General features: G+C 43.8%; 1 protein-coding gene across 1 annotated transcript; it reads right to left on the bottom strand.

Moving 5' to 3' along the window:
* Positions 1-11332: 11332 nt before the first annotated feature.
* Positions 11333-24821, bottom strand: COPS5 (COP9 signalosome subunit 5). The gene is made up of 8 exons (XM_075826151.1): positions 24642-24821; positions 20627-20861; positions 18164-18292; positions 17910-17975; positions 17560-17645; positions 16757-16868; positions 12172-12320; positions 11333-11628 (listed from the first exon to the last, which is right to left on the bottom strand). Exons 1-8 carry the CDS (start codon positions 24779-24781, stop codon positions 11544-11546), a joined length of 1002 nt encoding a protein of 333 aa, XP_075682266.1. The 5' UTR covers positions 24782-24821; the 3' UTR covers positions 11333-11543.
* Between the last annotated feature and the right edge of the window lie 1250 nt (positions 24822-26071).

The raw sequence follows: 26071 nt of genomic DNA, 5'->3' as shown, positions 1-26071 counted from the left end.
CCATTACAGGATATAACTTTATTTTTATTAAAAATCTTGTATGTAAATACATGTTATTATTTTTTGCTGCTCCCCATGGCTGGCCACACGTAATCATTCCAAAACATGGAAGACGTGCAAATATTTACATTATACTTTTTTTTGGTGTAGGTTTCACTGCTGGATTTGGCTTAGGCGGGATTCACACGACCGGGTCGTTCCCGAGCCCGAGTGTCGGCCGGTAAAATCGGCCATTTTGCCCGGCCGGTTTGCATAAAGTTATGCATCCGTGCCGGGCCGATCCGGACAGTGACATCAGCGGCAGCTCCTGAAGGGGAATCCCCATGTGTTCGGGGATTCCGCTTCAGGAGTTTCCCCTGATGTCACTGCCCAGATATGGACAGAGACATCAAGCGCTTTGTCCAGGAGCGGAATCCCCGAAAACACGGGGATTCCGCTCCTTCAAGGAGCTAAAGTGCGGCTAGCACATAGCAGAGCGGGGAGATACCTCCCCGCTCTGCTATAGTGGCGTCGCTACAGTAGTAGCAGCCGCAGCAGCAGCAGCTGCTACTACTACTAGCGGCGCCATCGAAGGTGTCGCCGAGCCAGGGTGCTTTTAACAAGCAGGGGAAGGGAGCCAGCGCAGCGCTCCCTCCACCTGCTGTACACCCCGGCCCTGTAACACAGTGTACAGCGATGCCATTCGTCAGAATGGCATCAACTCCTCCTCCTCACATGCACTCTGCGCTGTGAGGAGGAGGAGATAGAGCGCAAGCGCCGGGAAACCCGGCCATCACTCGGAACACATTCCGGTGATGGCCGTGTAATACCCGGCCCCATAGACTTCTATGGGAGCCGGGCGGCCGGGTGCCCGGGCAAAGATAGAGCATGTCCTATTTTTTGACGGCCGGATTTTCCGGCCGTCAAAAAATCGGTCGTGTGAATAGCCCCATTAGGGGTCTATCATTCCTAATGCAGCCGGGTGCCGGCCGATTTATGAACGGCCGGCACCCGGCCGGGAATCCCTGTCGTGTGAATTCCGCCTTACAAATACTAAAGCAAAACAATGACCTAAAGTCCCAGTTCACACAGAGTTCGCGCTGATTTTGACATGTAAACCGCGTTGGAATCAGCGCCAAAAAACCGTCTAAAAACCGCCTCCAATTGATTTCAATGGGAGGCAGAGGCGTTTTTTCCCGCAACATCTTTTAGCCACTCGCGGGGAAAAAAAGTGGCATGTTCTTTCTTACCGCGGCTCCACCTCTGACCTCCCATTTAAAACAATGGGAGTCAGAAAAAGCCATTTTCGCTGCGTTTTTTGACTGCAGTCCTCAACGGTCGCGGGAGAAAAATGCAGCAAGAAGGTGCAGGCAGGTCAAAATCTTCAGGAATTTTGAGGCAGACTTTTTCTGCAAAATCCTCCATGTGAACTAGGCCAAATAATGCAGTGTGAAAGTGTCCTTAGGCTTCATTCCGATGTACTTCAGTCTTTCCGTTGTTCTACTCCGTCAGAGGAACAGAACAACGAAAATACCGGAAGTGCCGATTCCGTGGTATGACGGAAACCGGTATTTTCAGCCGGACATGCGTCGGAGGCCACTAATGATCATGTGACTATGACAGACAGCCCAAAGCAGATGACAACAATGCTGGTTTATTTTACTTGTTGATCAGGTGGGAGCCATGCAGGCACATTAATTATTGCTTTTATTACATAATTTAGTCTTAGCTACTATCGTTCATTGCCATGGTCACATTTGTTTTGATTTAAATATACTCCTTCATTGTTTCACTGCTTTTCCCTATGGTCACTGCTATAAATTATATATATATGCATTTTGCCTAACTGGTGTAAATGGATACAATGGTTCAGATGGATGTAATTATTAGTGTGTGTCCTTCGGTTTATGCACATAGCACCATTTCCTACTTAATACATTAATGCCTGTGTAGTGATATACAAGCCCTAAGGTGAAGTGATCTAAGGTAAACAGCACATTTCTCTGAGGACATGATAGTTGGGTTGTGTAAAAATCTAAAACATGTTTACATACATGAGGGATTGATGGCAATGTCATCCCCTTGCATAGCTTCATTTGCTTAAAATTACATATTAATACTGAATATTAATGGTATCCCATCTTGTGGTGGCAATATATATGACTCCAATCAGACAAAATATGCAGAGAAACCATAGAAGAAACTATATGGTCAGATCTATGGCAATCTGTTTTAAAAAAGGTAGATATATTGCAGAAAATGTAAGGTTAGCTAAACAAAAACTCCAACAGAGGAACATAAAGTCGTCCTCTTCTTCCTCCCTCTGCAGAAAGCTAAAAAAAAAAACGATTTACCTTTCTATGAATCCAGCACTGGGATCGGTACGAATATGCAACTCCTGCCCTTTATCTCAATGTGAGGGACAACACAGATTTGCTCCGTAGCATGTAGATCCGTCACTAAGGGTATGTTTACATGCAAACTCAAAAACGTCTGAAAATATCCTGAATTTTAGACGTTTTTTAAGCCACTTGCGATTTTCGCTGCATTTTTTACGCCCGTTTTTGGAGCTGTTTTCTATAGTCTATGAAAAATGGCTCCAAATACATCCCAAGAAGTTACCTGCACTTCTTTTTCGTGGCCGTTTTTCAAAACGGCCGCGTAAAAAAACATCCCATCAGAACAGAACACCGTTTTTCCCTTTGAAATCAATGGGCAGATGTTTGGAGGCGTTCTGCTTCCGGTTTTTCTGCGTTTACGGCCCAAAAAACAGACTAAAATAGGACGCGTGAACTTACCCTAAGAGTATATTCAGATGGTGCAGTTGTTCTGTGGTTTTACCACGACTTGCTGTGGTTCTGCAGCGATCACAGGTGAAGCTCATTAAAACCACTAAACCGTGGCAATTCACACTGTATTAATATGCGCTCATGCTAAAACATATTCAGACTACTGCTGTAATCTCCCTGAGGTCGGAATTATGCACAGAGTATTTGTAGCTTTTATCTTGTGATATTTTTTGTTAGGCAAAAGCACAGCAAACAGATGTTTGCTGTGAGTAAATATAACATATCCTATTAAAACCATACAATTTGTTTGATGCCTCTGTAGACTACTATGGGTGCTGTACAGATTATAGCACCCTATGTAGCTGCAATGTGGTAGTGAGAATGAAGCCTTAAAGGGGTTTTCCAGCCATGAAAAAATTATGACCTATCCTCACGTATGAGCACTGCAGCCCCTTCAAAACAGCTGATCAGCGGGGGTCCCGTAGACTATCAGATATTGATGCCCTATCCTGAGGATAGGCCATTCATTTTTAGGGACTAGATAAGCCCTTTAAGAGCTAGACGACTTCGGCTAAAGTGGAAAGCTGTGAGCAGTCAGGGTATGGTCCCACACAGCGGCAGTCATAACTAGGCCCACATCGGTGGCAAATAGAATACTTAGCAAAATCGTGAAGCCATTTACCATTGTTAGTGGGCGTGTTTTCGCCTGCATGCGGCCGCTGTTACGTGGGACTATACACTTAAAGTGGATTTTGAATTCTCTGTGAGATCTCCTGCTTCAGAGGCCTTATTCACACGGACATGTCCGTTTTGCGCGCAAAATGTCCGTGTGTCATCAGCATATGTTGCGCGGCTCTGTGATTTTCGCGCAGCCGGCATCATGACACTCTGGTTTTATGTTTACAAATAGAAAAGCACATGGTGCTTTTCTATTTTCATTCATAGTTTTTACTACTGTAGCGCGCATCACCCGGAAGTGCTTCCGTGTGCCGAGCGCGATTTGCACACACCCATTCACTTCAATGGGTGGGTGCAGCGCGAAACACGGGCAAATATAGGACATGTCATGAGTTTCACGTAGCACACATACGCTGCGTGAAATTCACTGACAGTCTGAACGGCCCCATTCACTAACATAGGTCCGTGTGACGCGCGTGATTTTCGGATGTATTATACGTTCGTGTGAATAAGGCCTAAGCTGGGAGAGTCCACTGTGAGGAGGGAGACTGTTTCTTCACAGTGTGTTGAAATCACGATTTATTGCCGGGACTGCCGCATAAATGTTTTCTTCTAAATCAAAAAAGTAAGTAAAAAAATCACCATTTTGCCACGGTTTTGTGGTTATCGCCTCAATAAACCTCAATTTGTCTACACCGTGTGAGTAGACCCTTACGGTATGTTCACACACACTAATTCCGGACGTAATTTGGGCGTTTTTGCCCCGAATTACGTCCGAAAAATGCGGCTTGGAAGCGTTGACAAACATCTGCCTATTGAAAGCAATGGGCTGACGTTTGTCTGTTCACACGAGGCGTGTATTTACGCGCCGCTGTCAAATGACGGCGCGGAAATAGACGCCCGCGTCAAAGAAGTGACCTGTCACTTCTTGGGGCGTAATTGGAGCCGTTAGTCATTGACTCCAATGAAAAGCAGCGCCAATTACGTCCGTAATGGACACAGCGTTCAAGCGCCTGCACATACCGTTACGGCTGGAATTACGGGGATGTTTTCTCCTGAAAACATCCCCGGAATTTCAGCCGTTACGGACGCTGTCGTGTGAACATACCCTCAGTGTGCGGCACGTGTACAGGGAACAGCTCTGCTGCTATCTTACTACTCCTGTGTATTAGGCCTTATTCACACGAACGTGTCCGTTTTGCGCGCGTAAAAGACGCAGCGTTTTTCCTGCATTGCAGTTCCGTGTGACAGTGTATGGTGCTTGTCAGCGTTTTTTATGCGCGTATGTCATACTTTTTTTACGTCAGCAAAATAAACTGAAGGAGGTGGTTTTCTTTTTCTCATCATTTCTTTAGCAACTGTTGCGTGAAAAAACGCACAGCACACGGATGTGCGTACGTGTGCTGTCCGTGATTTTCACACACCCATTGACTTCAATGGGTGCGTGATGCGCAAAAAACACAAGTACAGGACATGCAGTGAGTTTCAGGCAGCAGACACATGCTGCGTGAAAAACACTGAATGTCTGAATGGCCCCATTGACTTGCATAGGTCCGTGTGACGTGCGTTATTTTCACGCGCGTAACACGGACGTGAAATACGCTCGTGTGAATTAGGCCTTAGAGTAGGAGGCTAGAAGCGGCGGCGGCGGCAGCAGAGGTAAATCCTGTCACAGCTTTCTCCTCAGTGGCTGCTGCTGGCTCTGTGTGTATGTGGTGAGAAATATAATGATTATATAATCATTTATAATGATTTTAGCGTGCGTGCCATTACTTATTAGGTAATGTGCCGTATTTTTTCAGTATTTAGTAGTTATACCAAGCATGAATACACAAATATACATGGACTCAAGCTTGCAGTACAACTAAATACTACTCAGAAATTGCGGCACATTACCTAATAACTGACTGCACACTGAAATCACTGTGTCGGTCACTTCTTTCAGATGCCCCCAGACAGGTCAACATAAATATGGTGACAGATCTGCTTTCAGGCTGCGTGAACCAGCCTTAGGCCTGTTTTACACACAGCGTTCTAAAGCGTTTCCTGTGGCGTTTCAATAGAAAGTGTATTAGCCACACGGACCTATGTAATTCAATGGTTCCGTTCGCACGACCGTTGTTTCGACATGTCCTATTTTTTGGCGCGTCACGCATCCCTCCATAGACTCGTCTATGGGGGATCCGTGATAACGACAGTTTTTCACGTCCGAGGAATGCAATGCTTGCGTGAATCTAGCCTAAGCGGTACAGCGCTCCCCCGATCACTTCTGCCGCTTAATTTTAGCGATCCGTGGGATCTCAGTGCTCGGACCCTCACTGATCAAAACTTCTGACGTGTCAGGGTATGTGCACACACACTAATTACGTCCGTAAGTGACGGATGTATTTCGGCCGCAAGTCCCGGACCGAACACAGTGCAGGGAGCCGGGCTCCTAGCATCATAGTTATATACGATGCTAGGAGTCCCTGCCTCTCTGCAGGACAACTGTCCCGTACTGTAATCATGTTTTCAGTACGGGACAGTAGTTCCACGGAGAGGCAGGGACTCCTAGCATCGTACATAAGTATGATGCTAGGAGCCCGGCTCCCTGCACTGTGTTCGGTCCACTTCTTGCGGCCAAAATACGTCCGTCAATTACGGACGTAATTAGTGTGTGTGCACATACCCTCACTGTTTTTCAAAACCTTGGTTACCCTTTAAGATTGTGTTAGAGTGGTTTTCTAAATTCATAAAAAAATTTGGCTAAGGGGATGGGAATGCAATAAAAGAGCCATTACACCGCTTATAGGCCCCACCCTACGAGTGGCGGCACAGGTGTTCAAACATTTACGGATCTCCCCGAGTCCGTCTCCGCTATGCCCTGTTTTAGACAATCCCTCTTTTCAGCCGGGTTGTGAACCCGGGCCATTCTCCCGCAAACGTTTAGTAGGGGCGACGCAGGCCCGCCATTACATCACTGATGGCAGCTGGCAGACGACATCTCACCTAGTGGACGGGGCGGATCCGGGACACCTTCCGATCTGGCAAGCCGCCCAGCTCCTTCACTTTCGGATATCCCTTGCCCCGGCAGCTGATTTCGCGCGTGACCTTACACCATTTGAAACGCAATGCACGATGTCGGGCACAGTCCGACACGCCCTATCGGTAAACTATAGTCTTATAAACTCCCCTGGGACTGACTCACACCCATCATATTTAGCTAAGTGGGAGACGGACCTAGGGATGAGTTTTACCTCGGTGAGCGTACTCGGCTATATACCATGGCTCATCGGTCCTTGATATCATGTAGAATACAGGAGGCGGGATACAAAATTCTGATGAGGTGGTACAGGGTCCCTTCCAGACTTAATAAATTTTATCCAGAGGTGTCTCCTACGTGTTGGAGATGCGGAGGGGGGGGGTTGGGGATATACTACACACATTCTGGGGGTGTCCACACTTTCAAACGTTCTGGGAGACGGTTTGGAACGTGACATCTCGGCTTACGGAATATACACTGCCCACATCCCCGGGCTTCTTCCTGCTTCATATGTGTGACATCCCGATCTCCACATACAAGAAGTCAATAGTGCGGCATCTGATCAACGCGGCATGTGCTTGTATCCCGGCTATGTGGAAACAGGTAGAGGCTCCTTCGGTGCGCCTTTAGTTTCAGAAGATCCAGGAAGTGAAACGGATGGAGGAGCTTACGGCTTCCCTGCGAGACACCCATGATAAGTTTATGCGAGTGTAGTCTACGTGGGTGGGCTTCGAGAATTCTGCGGAGTATCTGGATCTACTATCCTAATTGAGAGGTATTGGATTATCGGGTCTCCACCCCAGGACGTCTGCCTGTGGGGCAGACCCTGAGGATAAGTCCCCCCTTAATACCCCTCTTTCCCTCCCTTCTTTCCTTCACCTCTCCAGCTCCCCTTCTCTTTTTTCTGTTTTTCCTAGTATTGTATAATTTACATTGATGTTCTCAGGTCATGTCTATGTGGTTCGGAAATTGTGACGTGTTATTTTTCTGTCATTCACCTTCGATAAATAAACTCAGAATTAAAAAAATAAATAAAAAAAAAATAAAAAAAGAGCCATTACACACCTGACAGATCCCCCGAAATTCCAGCAGTCTCCATTGGCCTCAGTGGTACACGGCACAAGACTGCTGCAGCGATCACATGGGTATTGGGGCATAATCGCTGAAATTACTTATTGTTTTATTGAATGCCAACCTCGAAAACCTCTTTAAAGTGTCAGTCCAGTTTTAATCCCCCCCCCCAACTAACATCAGGTATGGAGACACACTCCTGAACGCTGGGCAGTACTGTTACCATGGCAACTGTACGGCGACCGGAGAGTATCTTATAACTGAACCGCCGCTTAAACTTATGTCTGCATGAACATATTTTAAGTGACATGCATAAACTCTGCATAACAAACTTTTTTTTCTAGGAGCTGTATTGCATCTCAGGCTCTGCTTGGGTGAAACACCAATCATTATGCATTTGTTACAAAAATGTTACATCTTGATGCAAAATTGCATGACGGGTCTCATGATTTTAAAGTGCTGGGTTGCATATTTATAATATGCCAAGTGTCTACTTTCAGACAATACAATGTTATATTTTTCTTTTTTTTTATCATTCAGGTGGACGTTTGTTTTTTCAACTCAAAAGTGTAAGGCTGGGTTCACACGAGCACATTAACGTCCGTAATAGACGGACGTATTTGGGCCGCAAGTCCCGGACCGAACTCAGTGCAGGGAGCCGGGCTCCTAGCATCGTAGTTATGTACGACGCTAGGAGTCCCTGCCTCTCCGTGGAACTACTGTCCCGTACTGAAAACATGATTACAGTACGGGACAGTAGTCCTGCAGAGAGGCAGGGACTCCTAGCATCGTACATAACTATGATGCTAGGAGCCCGGCTCCCTGCACTGAGTTCGGTCAGGGACTCCCGGCCGAAATACGGACGTTAATGTGCTCGTGTGAACCCAGCCTAACAATTGTCCTGAAACTCCCAGTAGTGAAAGTGTTAAATTAGATTTGGGGGTTGTGGACAAGAAAAAAAATTGTACTGGCAGAGTAAGGGTTATGTTCTGACATTAACCATAAACTTTATCAGCCTTCAACTTGTCGTTCCCTTGGCAGTGGTGCCTCATTGGAGAAACCGGTCATTGGCTCTATTGTTTTCTGCTTACATCACCACGTACAGATACAAAGCAGAGCAGAACCCTATCAATGGATTCCTGCACATATGCATAATTCCCACTTCTGTACTGTATCACGCAAGTGACAATCTGTCAATAAAGAAAAGTTTACAGGTTAAAGTCTTGCTCCGGTTTTGTTATGCGGTGTTTATTTGCACTCTATGGAGCATACAGTAGGAAACCGTATGATGCGGTTTTGTCGTACCGTACTGGCTACTTTCTCAAAACAACAATACCCCAGATTGAGATGTTAGAAGAATGTTTTTGTATAAATGCATTCTTTTGGGACGGGAAATCTCTTGGCGTGTTATAAATCATATATTGTAATGACATCAACATTCTTTAGATTATACATGTTAATGTTTCATTCATTATGCAGAGAAGTGGATTTCAGATATATTGGGACGTATATTGCCCATGGACAACAAAACTAAATTCTCTCTCATCTCTAGTTGAATGCAATCTATTGTTTCCTGCAAGTAACCATTTAAATGTTCAACAAAACTCACATCACCATAGGGTCCAAAGAGGATATTTAGATACAGGGCTAGGGCAGCAAACCAAATGTTTATCCTAGGTGAAGGAAGGCTTGGTTGGTTGGTTCCAGGGGAAGAAAAAAAAGGACCACCACAAGCATCCAGACGATAGGCTTTATTTTTAGGTCAGTAAACCAGTTCATCTTATATGACCTAGTGACAGGTCCTCTTTAAAGCCATTGCAACAAGAAGCCACTTTGCATTGGAAAATGGGGGACCGGGGACCCCCATTTTCCAATAGGTGGGACACCCACCGATCAGGAATTTATGGCATATGGTGTGGATATGCTTTACGCCAACAATTAAGTCTATTACAGTGATCATCAGGGGAGTTTTTTTAAATGTAGTTTCTCTCAAAGACACAGACACATGGTGGATTTGTTCCACATATTCAGTGCAGATTCTGCAGCGAAATTCTGTAACAAACGTACAGCACAACACAGGTGAATGAGGCTTTAGGTGCCAATAAATCCAATTAGTACTATACTTTATATTCTCAATCGCCATTTGCCTTAGTTGGGTTACACTGTTTCTTCATGTTACTCTCCTTACATTGCAAGACAATCTACAGCATGTTCCAGCTTCAATAAATCCACTTGCTTATACTAAAAGGAGTTTTCCACAACCGGACAACTAATGACCTATCCACAGGACAGGTCATCAGTATATGTTCGGTGGGGGTTCGACACCCGGACCCCGCACGATCAGCCGCTCCGGATGTTTTGAACAGTATGCACCAGTTGGAGACAAAAGCAGATGGCTCTGACCACTGCATAGCGGCCATTCTGCAGAACTGCAGCTCTGCTCCTATTCACATGTATAGGAGCAGAGCTGCAGTACTGCAGCTCGGCCGCTATTCCGTGACCGGAGCCATCTGCTTCCGGCTCAAACTAGTGTATACTGTTCAAAACATCCGGAGCGGCTGATCGTGCGGGGTCCGGGTGTCGAACCCCCACCGAACATATACTGATGACCTGTCCTGTGGATAGGTCATTAGTTGTCCGTTCGTGGGAAAACCCCTTTAAGGTGCAATTACTTTCGAAGCACTTTTGTCACATAGTGGGTAACAAACCAAATGACAGCACTGTCAATCACTTTTCTGCACATGGAGAAAAATCTATTGAAAGTCTGTGGAGCGTCACTGATGAAAGCTGCACCTTTCTGTATTATTCTATGTTGTTCCAGTGCAGATTGAGAACTTACACAGGCAGCAATGTTTGTTCTGCACATCCAGAGCACAATTCTGAGTTTGCTTCTGTTAACAATTCAGGATACAAAGATTGGCACACAGATTATTTAGTTTACACAACAGATGTATCAAGCAGAGGTAATCTGAAGCAAATCTTAAATTGTACTTGGTAATATGACCATCATTATGTTATTAGGTCCATAATGTTGCAGTGATTTCATAAGATTTCTTTATAGGGGTTGGAGCTCAGTTTTATTTTTTGCCCCCAAATTCCCTGCTTCTCTTCATACAGCCAATAATAAATCTGCATGCAGTAAGCTCCCCCTACTGGCAGCTGCAGGCCACAATTTTATAATTCAAAAGGGTTTTCACATAAAGACAACCCTGGTCCATATGCCCTATGAAGATGATATGTCATATTTATTTTAGTCTTTCTAGTCATATGGATTGTATTCAATGTCTTAATTGCTACGCAGTTCTTAAACAGGCACTAGCTCTCCCTTAGTCTAAGCAGAACATGCAGTATCATTCTAGGAGGTGTAAGGGTATGTTCACACGGCTTCTTTTCGGCCATTTTATGGGCTGTAAAGGGCCGAAAAATCGGAAGCGAAACGCGTCCAAAAATCTGCTTATTGAATTCAACATGAAAAACTGCGGTCTGTTCCGACAGGGCGTTTTTTTTATGCGGCCATTTTGAAAAACGCCCACATAAAAAAAACGTCCGCGAAAAAGAAGTGCATGTCACTTCTTGAGCCGTTTTTGGAGCCTGTTTTCATTGACTATAGAAAAACAGCTAAAAAAAACAGCCAGTAAAAAACGCAGTGGAAAAACTTCTGGAAATCAGGAGCTATTTTCACTTGAAAACAGCTCGGTATTTTCAGACGTTTTTGATTTTGTGTGCGCACATGGTGTGGTTTTGTCGCACGGCCAATTCGCTACAACCCCCTTCCCCTTTGAAGAAAATAATCTTATACACTTTGAACAGAGATTTTATTCACACAGAAAGCAACCCTGCTGAAAACGTTCAGGACTGCTGAAAAGTTGTGAAAATGTCCTATGCTTTCTGTTGCTCAATCAAGGGAAGTGCTACCTGGTGACGTTTTACAGCTTCTGCATAAAAGAAGCAACTTACGAGGACGAAAAGAACAAAACAAAAACAGAAACTACTGAGGTCAATGCTTAGAAAGGGTTAATTTGATTAAACAATTTATCTTTTATCACTTGTGACATCAGGCCGTGAATTGCTTCAATTGTTGTTTTGCAGCTGAAAAAAAAGAAAAAAAAAAAAAAAAAAGGAGGAAAACAAATAATTAGTGATCAATAGATGATAAACGCTGATCGCTCGATATACAGGTGTACCTCAATTCAAAACCTGAAATTCCAGCTGTGATCGCAGGTAACCCCCACACCCACAATATCCTAGGGGTCCGGGAATGCACTGTGAGAACCATGCTAATAATATCCCTATATCTAAGTTCCCATTACTAGTAAGGCTTTATAGTGGTGGCAGAAACCCCACCAGTTCTATTTCAGATGTCTGTATTTCTCCAAACTAAAAAACCTAAAACTAAAGTTTTAAAGTTGAGTGAACCTGCCGATTACAGCAGGATCGCCCGGCGATCTTATGTGTATGAAGACCTCCCATCTCTCCTCTGACAGCAGATGTTGGGAAAAAAAGAATGGGGCCTATTCCCCTCTCCCCATTTAAATAAACATTGTGCATGTTTATTGTGGAGTCAGGACAACAGCGGTCATCCGATCTAGTGTATGGTCAGCACTAAACATCCAAAAAACCCTAATAGAATACCTGTCTCTTGTAGCTTTGGCTAGTTTGTCTTCAGACTTTCGGTCATGTGTTTCTAATCCCAACATGAAGCTTCCACGGCCAAGTTGAGCTTCAGATTGCTCTAGTTTCTCCGACAAGTCAAATACCTGTCCTGTCGTGTAGTCCGCATTCTAAAAGCAGAACACAAAATAATTAAACATGAAAAATAACCAGATAACATAAAACCATAATCTCTCATAATAAACTTTTTACAGTTTTCACTTTGGTGCTTATGATGTAATTCCCTAGAAACACGTCTATATACATTTCACATGAATACGGCAAAATGAAAGGGGTTTTCCAGTTCCTAGAAATTGATGGCCTATCCTCAGGATAGGCCATCAATAGCTGATGGGTCGGGTCCGACTCCCGGCACCCCCCGCTTATCAGCTGTTTTGAAGGGGGTGCAGCGCTCGTACGAGCGCTACTTCCCCTTCATTTCTACTTGCTCACTGTGAATTGTCGACATAGATGTAGCAGCGATTCACAGGTATTGCAGCCTTCTTCCATTGAAGTGAATGGGAAAAGACTGCAATACAGTGAATCGCCTCTACGTGTGTCGACGATTCACAGTGAGCAAGAAGAAATGAAGGGAAAGCAGTGCTTGTGCGACCGCTGCACCCCCTTCAAAACAGCTGATAGGCGGGGTTCCCAGGAGTCGGACCCCGACCCATGAGATATTGATGGCCTATCCTGAGGATAGGTGATCAATTTTTAGGGACTGGAAAACCCCTTTAACAAATCTCTTGCCCTAAGGCCTTATTCAGACAAACGGGAAATACGTCCGTGCAACGCGCGTGAAAAATCATGGACCTATATTAGTCTATGGGGCCATGCAGCCATGTGCGTGATTTTTACTCAGCGTGAGCCCGCTGAAAAAAAGTCACGACATGTCCGTTCTTTGGCCGTTTTTCGTGAATCACGCACCCATTGAAGTCAATGGGTGCGTGAAAACCACGCATGGCTCACGGAAGCACTTCTGTGCGAACAGCGTGATTCGCGCAACAGCTGTCAAAAGGATGAATGAAAACAGAAAAGCACCACGTGCTTTTCTGTTTACAAACATCCAAACGGAGTGTCATAATGATGGCGGCTGCGCGAAAAGCACGCAGCCGCGCACCATATGCTGAGGCCACACGGAGCTGTTAAGTGCCTTTTGCGTAGGCAAAACGCCGCGTTTTTTGCATGCGCAAAAAAACGGCACGCTCGTGTGAATCCAGCCTAACCCTATGTACTTCCTCTCTGGTGACATTTTTCCCATCTGCTTTCAATTGCAATGGAGCGTCGATCTAATATTAGGGGAGGAATTATAACCCCAAAAAATTATGTGATTTGAAAGACACACAAATAGAACTGGTCCAAAACTGAACTGTGCAAACTAGGCCAATCATGATATATGCAGCTCATAGGGATAGACCACATATGTGGTACACTGTAGTGCAAGGCACAATTGCAGATTTGCTGCAGATTTTGCATGCAGTTTTTTTTTGTTGTCAAAACCAGAATTGGATCCAGGAGAGCAGACCTACAAGACCTAACTTTATATATTTCTTCTGATCAGGTTCCGTTCCTGGTTTTGGCTAAAAAAAAACAAACGCATGCAAAATCTTCAGCAAATCTGCACTGTGGGAAACTAGCCCAAGGGTCCTTTTACACGACCCGATATGGGCTGTGACAATGAGCGCTGATCAAAGAGACAGCTCGTTAAATCGGCACTCGTTTGCTCCTTTCACTGGGAGCAATAATTGGTTATGGGGACGAGCGATCGTTTCTCCGATCGCTCGTCCCCATATATTTCCATCATGTCGGCAGCACATCTCAGTTTACACAGGGAGATGTGCTGCCAACAAGATAATATTTTCTGCTGCATAAACGATACAATCAGCCGATGAACGAGCCTTTTCTCATTCATCGGCTGATCCTTGCTCTGGGGCAATGATCGGGAATGAGCGTTCGTATCGATCATTGGTCCGTGTAAAAGGATTTTTAACAAATGTCTTAAGGTTTATTTCCCATTGTATATGATGACTAATGGGTTTCAGCGCTTACAGAAAGAAAGTAGACTCAACACCTTGTTTACCCAGACATTAATGTACATTACGCCAGTTAGAAAGCATTACCAAACACACACAATTCAACAAGTATCATCTAAGCCAAATATTCAATCCGATCACTCTGCCTGCCCACAATTATTTGCAGTGACCATAACAGCTTCAGTAAACAATGCACTAAATGCTACTGCCCCCCCCCCCCCCTTCAGCAGGCCATTTGCTTTTTTGGAAATCTCTAATTATGTTTGATTTCATCTGAGAACACAAAAGTACTGCAGTGTGGGAGGCTGATCGCTATATACAAGGTAAAAAAAAGGGATTACCAATGTTTACTAGTCCTTAAAGTGAGTGGCCCATACAGACAAATCGCTTCATGGAATGTATAATAATCCGTGTGTCTCTCTGAACTACACCCAACGGGTCTTAGATTTCAATGTGGGCCACACATGTTGCGGCCAATATCTTACAATGGGGTTATGCAGGATTAGAGAAACATGGCCGCTTTCTTCCAAAAAGTGCCGAAATATATTATTTATGTACTTATCCCGAGTTGCAGCCTATACTATGGTCAAGCGTTGCATTCAAAACTCACAAATAAAATATCCCAGCATTCCTGTACAATGTTTGTTCTGGCAATTTGCAAAATATGCATATTAAAACACGTTTTTTAAACTATTACAGCGTTTTTAGTGAAGTGTCATTTTGTACGAGCTTTTTTTCTGGCGTTTTTTTTTTAAAGTCCTATAGAAAAGACTACAGGAAAAATGGCATAAATGTCCAAGGTGGGAACAGCCCTTTAGTAATGTAATGCAAATAGAGGATCCTACATGTCAGGTTACAAGGGTTGTCTCATGAAGAGCACTTTTGTTTAAATGACCTATTTGGTATATGGATGTCATACAGGTGGGTCCCACTACTGCAGCATCATCAAATGCCAACAAAGTGAACCTTAAAAGGGAACCGGTCACGTTGAAAATGTAGTTCAATCAGTGGGCAACATGTTATAGAGCAGGGGGGAGATGAGCAGATTGATATATGGTTTTGTGGGGAAATATTCAGTAGACCTTGTAAATATTTCCTTTAAAATACTGAAACTTTTTCTACAAAACTAGAAATCAATCTGCCTAGCCCCCCTGCCCTATAAGGCCTCATTTACACGAACGTATTATACGCGCGTGCGACGCGCGTGCTTTGCACGCATGTCGTACGCACCTATATTAGTCAATGGGGCTGTTTAGACGATGCGTGAATTGCGCTCAGCGCGTGTGCGCAGATAAAAACTCACGACATGTTCTATAATCGTGCGTTTTTCGCGCACTCACGCACCCATTGAAGTCAATGGGTGCGTGAAAACCACGCATGCCGCACGGAAGCACTTCCGTGCGAACTGCGTGATTCGCGCAAGAGCTGTCAAACTCCTGAATGTAAACAGAAAAGCACCACGTGCTTTTCTGTTTACAAACATCCAAACGGAGTGTCAAATTCGAGATGAGCGCACCGAACTTCACCGGGTTCGGCCAAACTCGTTTTGACCGAAACCGGTAAAAAATGTTCGGGTACGCGACGTCAGGAGACAGTCACTGTCCACGGTGCTGAAAGCGTTAAACTGGTTCAGCACCATGGACAGTGACTTCCGCTCCGAAAATCCATGAACCTGTAAAAAAAAAAAAGACGTTCTGACTTACCGATAACTCCGGTCCGACCTCCCGGGATGACAGTTCAGTCCAAATGACAGCTGCAGCCAATCACAGGCCAAGCACAGGCTGCAGCCAATCACAGGCTGCAGCGGTCTCATGGACTGCGGCGTCATCCTGGGAGGTGGGGCCGGATGACAAGAGAGGGACGCGTCACCAAGGCAACGGCCGGGAGCCCGGACTGGGGGAAGCAGGAAGTTCTTGGTAAGTATGAAAGTCTTTTTATATTCACAGGTTGGTGTATATTGTGATCGGCATTCACTGTCGAGGGTGCTGAAAGAGTTACTGCCGATCAGTTAGCTCTTTCAGCACCTTGGACAGTGACGGGCGTCGACTACCTCATCTCTATGATGGCGGCTGCGTGAAAATCACGCAGCCGCGCATCATACACGGATGACACACGGAGCTGTCAAATGCCTTTTGCGCGTTTAAAACGCAACAAGGCTGCGTATACGCAGTGCATACGCCATACAAACGTGCGCAAAACGCAGCGTTTTTTGCGCGCGCAAAACGCACACGCTCGTGTAAATGAGGCCTAAATCAAAGAAAATAACCCGCTCTCCAGACTTCCCTACAATTCTCTGTAAAATATAAGTTATATACAAAGTATTACTACATTTCTATTATATAACATGCCGCCTGCAGATTGAAATGCACTTTCAACGTGACAGGTTCCCTTTAAGACCAGTTACCACCATGAGGCCCAAGTAAAACAAATACGGTTGCATTTTTTGGGTGATTTATGTTTTGCTGGGGTTCGCAGTACTGAATATTTCCGTTCCAGCAATATGAATGCCATAGGCTTGCATATGAGGTACTTACGGTTAAGAGACTAGAGGAGCTCAGTGTATTCACCCAGTACTTGTTCCACAGAAGTTCCAGCAGCTTGCGGTCCAGAGAAGACTTGAAATATGTCACCTCCAAAGCATAATACCTTAATAAAGGCACAAGAAAAATTACTTCTTCACAGCAAAACATGAAAAACACTGGGATTCAATGAGGAATACAACAATTTCCTAATTACAAGAGATAGCCAAAATAGAAATTTATTGATGACTGAAAAGGGAGTGGCTTGTTAAAAAGGGGAGTGGTCATACAGAAAAGAGGACAGGACTGTCTGGATTGGCATGTGGCTGGAGTGGGCTAGAAGAAGTACAGAGATTTTCTCCTTCCTACTTTAGCAAATGTGCTTATTGTGTATTTAATTACTGAAACATAATAGTAAACTATAGGTATTATAAATCCAGTTTAAATATTACAAATTACCAACATTTAAAGGGGGGGTTTTCCCCATGATTAAATATGAATATTCCCTATAAGATTACACAAAATGTTACTCAATTGCAATTTAAATAATGGTTTTGAAAAAATGCTATTGTGTGCAGCTATTGCTGTTAGACTTGTGATGGCGCCCCCTGGTGTTCTTTGAATTCCCTCTCAGAACATCCTCTTAATGCGTTTAGTGTTAATTAAAAGAACCCGCTTCTAGTGCACAGATTCTTAATGGCGGTCCTGCATAATAACAGGAATCACTCCACCGCTCGTCTATAAAAGCATTCAGGTGGCGGAACTGAACTACTGGGCACATAAAATGGAAAAAGCGAAGAATCTGATAAAATGCTTACTGTTTACAATGCACACCAAAATCTTCTATTTTATTCAAGGGGATCGTCTGGTACTCGGATGGACCTTCATCTGGAGGCTTGTACCCCTAATAGAAGAAGAAACAAAGAACTATTTACATAATCACATACATACATGTACATGAAACACACACACACACAATATATATATATATATATATATATATATATATATATATATATATATATATATATATATATATATATATACACACACACACATTATTATATATATATATACACACACACATACATATATTTTAGCCCTAAGCATCTACAAAGGTAGACTAAAAACGTGGTTAATGTATCGCCATTGTAGTTGAACAGATTACCTTTGGGTAAGTTCTGAAAGCTCCAAGATTTACTTTGCCTGCAGATATTGTCCTGGTTGGATCAATCTAAGGAAGAATAATATGTGATTTTTTATGAGATTGTTTATCGTGAATGCTTTTAGTAACAGGAAAGTACGGCCTTATTTTCAGCCCTATATGGAGGCAAATAAAATCACAATAGGATTAGCTTTACCACTTCTCACCCTTTCTACCCAAATGTGATTTTATTATCAGGTGTATGATAAAGTACTCACCACAACAGCAACAAAGGGTTCCTGGAATTGCTGATTTAGCATTTGAGTGCTGACATCTATTCCCGAAAGCCAGCAACCATAGCCAGGGTGACTGTGGTACCATCCAATTGCATTTTCAAGTCTTCCAACCTGAGAAAGAAAAGGCAATTAGCAAAGTGCCTGCTGCCCTCTAGTGGCACACTTACTTTGGGCTTTTGGATCGAAAATACTAGATCAATTCCAATCAAGGAGTCATGTTAAACACTAGCTATGCACTTTAGCATTCTTGGTAGCCCTTTGGCTTTCTGTTTGGAGTCCTACTTAGCTGATTGGCATAGCAGGATCATGTAGCAGCATCCACGGATTCAAACATACATTAACGTATGCTATATATTTGGATGGATCTACTCATTTGGGCAGATTTACTACGGTGTCTGTGTCTAGAACGTGTGGTAAAGCGTGCTCGATTTTGGCGCATTTCATTTTAGACTAATTTAAAAACACATGTTTGCATCTCACTAGACACTTTTTTTTAAAAAAGAAAAAAAAAAATATAGAAAAGGGGGTGTGGATTAGCGGGAAGAGGCGTGGCCTAAAATGTGCCAAACTAAAACAAATCCAACCAAGACTTAACATATGGAAGAGAAAAGTGTCTAATATGTCTAGGAAGATGCACCAAATTGATCACACAGCATGCATCACTGATGAATTTGGCACGTCTTTAGACTGCCTGGTTAAGTTTATGCAGTCTGAAAAGACAGTTTAGTAAATCTTCCCCATTGACTTCTACTCTATACCTTTATAGACCGCATTTTCTGTCAAGTATGCATACCTATGCCAAAAGTGCACGCTTTTGACATATGTTCATCAAATAGAAACCCATAAGAATGTTATAGTATACGTTTCAATACCTTTTTTGGATCAACAAACATTTACAAAATACAGATAGCAAAAACAAGGTGTGAACAGCACCCAATGATGGCTACACCACTAGAACAAAACAACAAAAAAAAGCACTGGATCTGCGGTAAATGTTTGCATCTATATTTAGGTTTAACCCATTAATGACCAGCCTATTTTAGACGTTAACGACCAAGCCATTTTTTACGTTTTTCCATCGTCTCATTATACACTTTTTATTTTTGCGTCGACATAGCTGTATAAGGTCTTGTTTTTTGCGGAACAAGTTGTATTTTTTAATAGCACCATTTTGGGGTACATAGAAGTTATTGATTAACTTTCAGTAACTTTTTGGGGGGGGGGGGGGGAGCGGGGGGAATAGAAAAAAAAATCTGAAATTTCGCCACTCTTTTTTGCGTCCTAAATTTACGCCGTTTACCGTGTGGTATAAATAACACAATAACTTTATTCAGCGGGTTGTTGCGATTGCAACGATACCAAATTTGTATAGTTTTTGTATGTTTTACTACTTTTACACAGTAAAAACGCTTTTTTTTCAAAGTTATTTGTTTTTGTGTCTCCATATTTGAAGAGCAGTAACGTTTTTATTTTTTCGCCGATGCGGTTGTAGCAGGGCTTTTTTTTTTGCGGGACGACTTGTAGTTTTTATCGGTACCATTTTGGAGTAGATGCGACTTTTTGCTTACTTTTTATCACATTTTTTTAAGGCTGGATTCAAAGAAAACAGCAATTTTTGCATGTTTTATTATTTTATTTTTTACGACGTTGACCGTGCGGGTTAAATGATGTAATAAGGGTCGTTACGAACACGCCGATACCAAATATGTGTAACTTTTTTACTTTATTTTGTTTGTTAATAAGAAAGCAATTTGTAAGGGGAAAAAGTGGGTTTTTCTTTTTTTTTTTCACTTTTTTACTAGTCCCACTAGGGGACTTCACTATGCGATGGTCCGATCGACTTTATAATACACTGCAATACTTCTATATTGCAGTGTAAAACGGGCAGGCATCTGCTAGGTCATGCCTCTGGCATAGCCTAGAGGGCATTCACCACAGGCAGACCTGGGGGCCTTTATTAGACCCCCGGCTGCCATGGGAGACACAGACACTCGGCGATCTTATCGCCGGGTGTCAGTGGGATGAGAGGGAGCTCCCTCCCTCTCTCCAAAACCACTCAGATACGGTGCACGCTATTGAGCGCCACATCTGAAGGGTTAAACGGGTGAGATCGATATCAATATCGATCTCACCCGACAGAGCAGGGACGCCCCCAGCCCTCAGCTGGCCCCAGAGCTCCCTGCTCTGTTTACTTATTCCGATGCCGCAACGTAAAAAGTCTATGGCATCGGAATAAGGCCCGTTAGTGACCGACGTATAAACACTATGGGCCGGTCACTAACGGGTTTACAATTTGCATTGACACTTTACTCCATCTTTTCACATGTATGGATGCATAAAAGCTGTGGGGTTTTTTCAGAAATAGAAAATCCCTTTTGACCGGATTTGAAAAATAAAAGCATTGCACGTGAGCCCGGAGCATTAGGATACATCCAGTAACAGTACCTGCTTTGCATTTTCTATATACGCAGCCATGTATTCATAGGCAGCAGCCTGTGCGTTCACTCGCGTTTCAGTTCCTTCCACTGGTAAAGCAAAACTATCCATAATAATCATGGTTTCTCCATCCACTTTTCCCAACATCAGACCCATCACCTCCAGGTTTCCTCCAGATCTGGCATGCATGACCATCTTCAGCAGCGCCAAGGCAGAAACTTTGCAGTATTTGAAGTAATGATGACTGTAAAAAAAGGGTAACACGTATGAAGACTAAACGCAATGCATTTTTATATAGACAATTTTAGGTACTGAAATAATTCATTGCATTAAGTTTCATATAGTTGCTTTCAGCTTCTCATGTTTGGTTATTCATGGCAGAGAAATAGGCTACATGGCCAAAAGTATGTGGACATCCCTCCTAACTTAAAGGAACAGTGTTACCACAATTTTTTTTTTAATATGTTAAAGATGTTAGTGCTTTATTAAAAACGTTTGGATTAATTTGTGTGTGTGTGTGTGTGTTACTTTTTCTTATTTTTACACTTTTTCTTCCCTATGGGGGCTGCCATTTTTTTTCAATTTCTGTATGTGTCGATTAACGACACATACAGACATGGAATACGGCAGCCACAGTCCCATAGGGACTGCAAACGGGTCCCGTCCCATCCACTTCTGTGTACGCCGTCTGTGTGGGAACTGCGCATGCGCCGCTCCCACACAGTCCAATTTGAAATGCGCGCCGTCCGGCGCCATTTTCCTGTGGACCGGAAGTTGCGGCCGGACAGTAAGATTACTACTTCCGGTCGCGGCTTCCGGACTTGTGCACATGGAGCAGCGGCAGCAGACGGGCCGGAGGGAGCCGCGGCGGCAGGAGCAGGTAAGAGATTTCTATGTATGTTCGTGTTTGTGTGTGTTTACTACTGTATGTAAACCTACTACACTGTGTGTTAGCTCAAAAAATGGTGACACACAGTGTAGGAGGTTAGACCGTTCAATCCCCTCGTTTATCCCGGCACTAGCCAGGATAAAGGAGGGGGGGATTCTGAGAGCTCACTAGAGCGAGTGCTTTTTACCCAATTTTGCAGCAAAAAGCAATGTGGTTGCTTTACCACATGCAATGCTGCAATTTTGGGAATAGCTCCATCTAGTGACCAGCAATGGGAAATATTATAAATTAGAATCTAATTTATAATATTTCCTGACTCGTGAAAAAAATAAAAAAAAATATGAACAATGTTTAAACACCTACACACTAAATGTTTCATTAAAAAAAAAAAAAAAACATGTTTTGCTGGCAACACATTCCCTTTAAGTTCCATTGTTACAGCAAGACCTGTTGCAAACAGGTGCATAAAATCAAGCACACAGCTATTCATTCTCTATATATAAACATTGCTAGTCGTATGTACTAAAGAGATCAGTAACTTTAAATATGGCACTATTATAGGATGCCACCCTTGCCACAAGTCAGTATGTGACATTTCTGATCTGCTAGCTCTGCCCATGTCACATATAAGTGCTTTCATTGTCAAGTGGAGCCATCTAGGAGGAATAACAACTCAACTATGTAGTGATAGACCACGCAAACTCACAGAGAGGGACCGCCGAATGATGAAGAGTGTGGCGTGTAAAAAAAATGTCTATCTTCTGTTGTATCACTCACTACAAACTGCCACTGGAAGTGACATCAGCACAAGATCTGTGCACCCGGAGCGTCAGGAAATCGGTTTCCATTGTCCATAAGCTGCAGACAAGATCACCAAGCACAATGCCAAGTGTCGGCTGGAGCGGTGTAAAGCCGGCGCCACTGGACTCTGGAGAGTGGAAATGTGTTCTGTGGAGTGATGAATCATGTTTTATTATCTGGTAGTCTGATGGATGAATCTGGGTTTGGCAAATGCCAGGAAAACCCCACCTAACGGAATGCATAGTGCCTACTGTAAAGTTTGGTGGAGGAGGGATAATGCTATGGGGTTGTTTTTCAGGGGTTGACCTAGGCCCCTCATTTCCAGCAAGGGAAAGCTTAATACTTCAGCATACCAAGACATTTTAGAAAATGTTATGCTTCCAACTTTGTAGGAACATTTTGGGGAAGGTCCTTTTCTGTTGCGGCATGACTGTGCCCCTGTCCAAAAAGCAAGGTCCATAAATATATGTAGCGATGAGATTGATGTGCCGTAAGGAAGAGAAAAGTGTCAAACACGTCTAGAAAGATTCACTAAATGTATCATACAGCGTACGCCACGGTGATAAATACTCTGCAGTTTCTGCCTGTATAGTCTAGATTTAACTTGTTTACCTTTTGGACAGTATTAAAAGGGTTTTTAAAAAAATCTCGCCAGGGAAGAGACAACAAAACAGTAAAAGACCCATTACTCACCGGGCAAATCCCCAGTGTTCCACAGAGCCACTCTGGTGCTTCCCGTAGCGATGACGTGCCCGTATACCCACGTAGTTGCTGCAGCTAATCAGCGGCTTCAGCGGTCTTATGCTGTATATCACTGAGACTAGCGATTGGCTGCAGCGATGACTTGGGTATACGGGCGCACCATCGCTGCAGCACAGTAAAAGAGCGGGAACATGGGAACACAGGGGGATATCTCAGGTGAAGGATGTTTTTTTTATCGTTTAAGGGCGTTACCCACCTTGGCCAGATTTTTGCTGATCCTGATAAATCCCTTTAATTACCCATAGTACTCAGCGTCAGCAGCTTCTTAATCTCCTGCCGGTGTTGGCTGTAGCGGTGACATTAGTCAGGATGATAGGTCACTGCTATGGCCAGTGATCGGCAGCCAAACTCAACAAGTCATCGCTGCAGTAGAGTAACAATGATTGGTGGGGGACCAGTGACAAATCAGCACAGGGGCAGCAGAGGATTTGATAGAGCTGGGAAGAAGGAGTCTGGCGTATTGGCCGGACAGCAGTAGGAACCCTCATGAATACGTCGGACTCCTTCCTCACAGCGCTCGCATCGTGCTGCAACAATAAAACGAAGTTATCAAAAAATACAAAGCTCATTCACACATAAGTGACAGACCGCTAAAGAGAGCCGCATAAAGTCGCTGACAGATTCACTTTAATTCCGAGGAGATAATTCAAACACGACAACCAATATGGCTGCACCGGTTATTACTTTTACAAAAGTGACTGGTACAACAAAACAGAAGATTGCAAAAAAAAAAAAAAAGCAACCGAATAACCAAACTTGGGCTACGGCTCAAATAATTTTTTACGTTTGGATGGAAACCTGGTCCCGACTACAAGTACTTCAGGTTGGGGCTACAAGATGACTTTGGTCACGACACAGGTCGTGCAGCCAAAGATCGCTGTGTGGCCCTGCGTGCATTTCACGTAATGAAAGTCAATGTGGCCTCGTTGCAGCCTGCGGTTTAGCTGCGATCAGACAGTCGCAAGAAGCCCAGCAGGTCTGGATTTCTTGCTTGTCGCTACTCGGTCACAATGACTTTTATTATAGAGGACGTACGCAGGGGCTCACAGCGATCTATTGCCGTGCAGCCCGAGCCTTATACCATCAGGTGACAGGCGCAATACAGTTATGTGTGGGGAGAGCAGTCACACATATTGTGTGGCCCCAACTGTACAAACTGCTATGCAGCGAGCTAGGGCTCAACTATTCCTGCTGTATGGAGACGGCGCCACAGTCCAAAGACAATAAATAGCATTTAACTGTAAAACAGGAAGAATATCATGGCCTGCAACGGGGAAATCAAAGCAGCTGCTCATAGCAACCGGTCAGATCAAGATTTTGCTTTTCCAAATGACTTAGAAAAAGAAAATCGGGAAACTGGTCGCTAACGGCAACACCACATATCTAACATAAAGTCACATCTTTACCACAAGGACGTCATTTAGCCCTAGTGTATCTGATCACTGATCATCCAGACACCGGTGTCACCAAGGTAAATGTGTCTCTTCACCCAACTCATAGTCTAGCCGTCCCCACTGTCACCGGTCACCGGCACTTGAGCCCGTTTTTGGGTCTACTGGTGTCAGCACTCACTCTTTCGTCCACGGCTTGGCAGCCAAGATTTCCTGCTGCTGCTTCTTGTCATATTTGTAGATTTCATCAATACTTTGCACCTCCTGCATGTTATTGGAGAGCTCCCAGGTCTTCTGGGCCACACTGCCGCCGACCGCCATCTTACCGGAGCCGAGCACAACACCAGGAAGTGCGCATGTCAGTTACCAGTATCAAGTCACACAAAGACCCGACCATTCGCTAAATAGGGGTATTATCATAAAGCTTAAATATTTTATTTCTCGCAGTAAGGCTTTCTAAACCGAAACTATACTGTGTGGCAAATGAAAAGTTTATATAGCTAGCCGCTATAGCAGTAATTGTAACGGATTTAAAACAGTGTTTACCAGAGTTATTACCCCTTGTTTTATAATGGTATGATCCCATGAGCCTGAAAAACGAACTGTAGCTATAGCTTCGAGAGAAGAGCGCCACCTAATGATAACTTAACATAATTACAATACAGTGTATACATAGGCAGATCCGCTGGTGTGCACCAGATACATTACAAGTAGTTATTCAATATTGCAATTTTTTTCCTACAAACAAAATCAACATAAAGAGATGTAAAAATTCAGAGAGACAGGTTTTATGCGCTGTGTACGCATAAGACAAACACAACAAGACACAGACTGATTGTCACCCAGCAATACACATATACAATACATATACAAGCTGAAATACAAACAGGCGCCTATATATGCTGTACTAACAGCACACAGATGGTCTCACATACACCGATCAGCCACAACATTAGATCCACATGATTTATAGTGTGTAGGTCCTCATGATGCCAAAACCGCTGACTCGGAGGCATGGACTCCACAAGACCTCTGTAGGTGTCCTGCGGTATCTGGCATCAAGACGTTAGCAGCAGATCCTTTCCTGTAATTTGCGAGGTGGAGCATTTATGGATCAGACATTTTTTCCAGCACTTCTCACAGATGCTCGATCGGATTGAGACTTAGGGATTTTGGTGGCCAAGCAACATCTTGAACTCTTTTTCATGTTCCTCAAACCATTACGGTGCAATTTTTGCAGTGTGGCAGGGCGCATTATCCTGCTGAAAGAGGCCACTGCCGGTAGGGTATAACATTGCCATTAGGGGGTGTACTTGATCTGCAACAATGTTTAGGTAGGTGGTACATGTCAAAGTAGCATCCATATGAATGCCAGGACCCAAGGCTTCCCAGCAGAACATTGCCCAGAGCATCACACTGCCTCCGCCGGCTTGTCATATAATAGTGCATCCTGGTTCCATCCCTTCCACAGGTAAGTGACGCACACGCACTGGACCATCCACATGACCTAAAAGAAAACAGGATTTATCAGACCAGGCCACCCTTGTCCATTGCTCCATGGTCCAGCTCTGATTCTCACATGCCCATTGTAGGTGCTTTTGGTGGTGGACA

Source organism: Rhinoderma darwinii, chromosome 5, assembly GCF_050947455.1.
Source record: "Rhinoderma darwinii isolate aRhiDar2 chromosome 5, aRhiDar2.hap1, whole genome shotgun sequence".
Classification (NCBI taxonomy): Eukaryota; Metazoa; Chordata; class Amphibia; order Anura; family Rhinodermatidae; genus Rhinoderma; species Rhinoderma darwinii.
The sequence above is the reverse complement of the archived record's forward strand: the minus strand, read 5'-3'. Positions and strand labels throughout refer to the sequence as shown.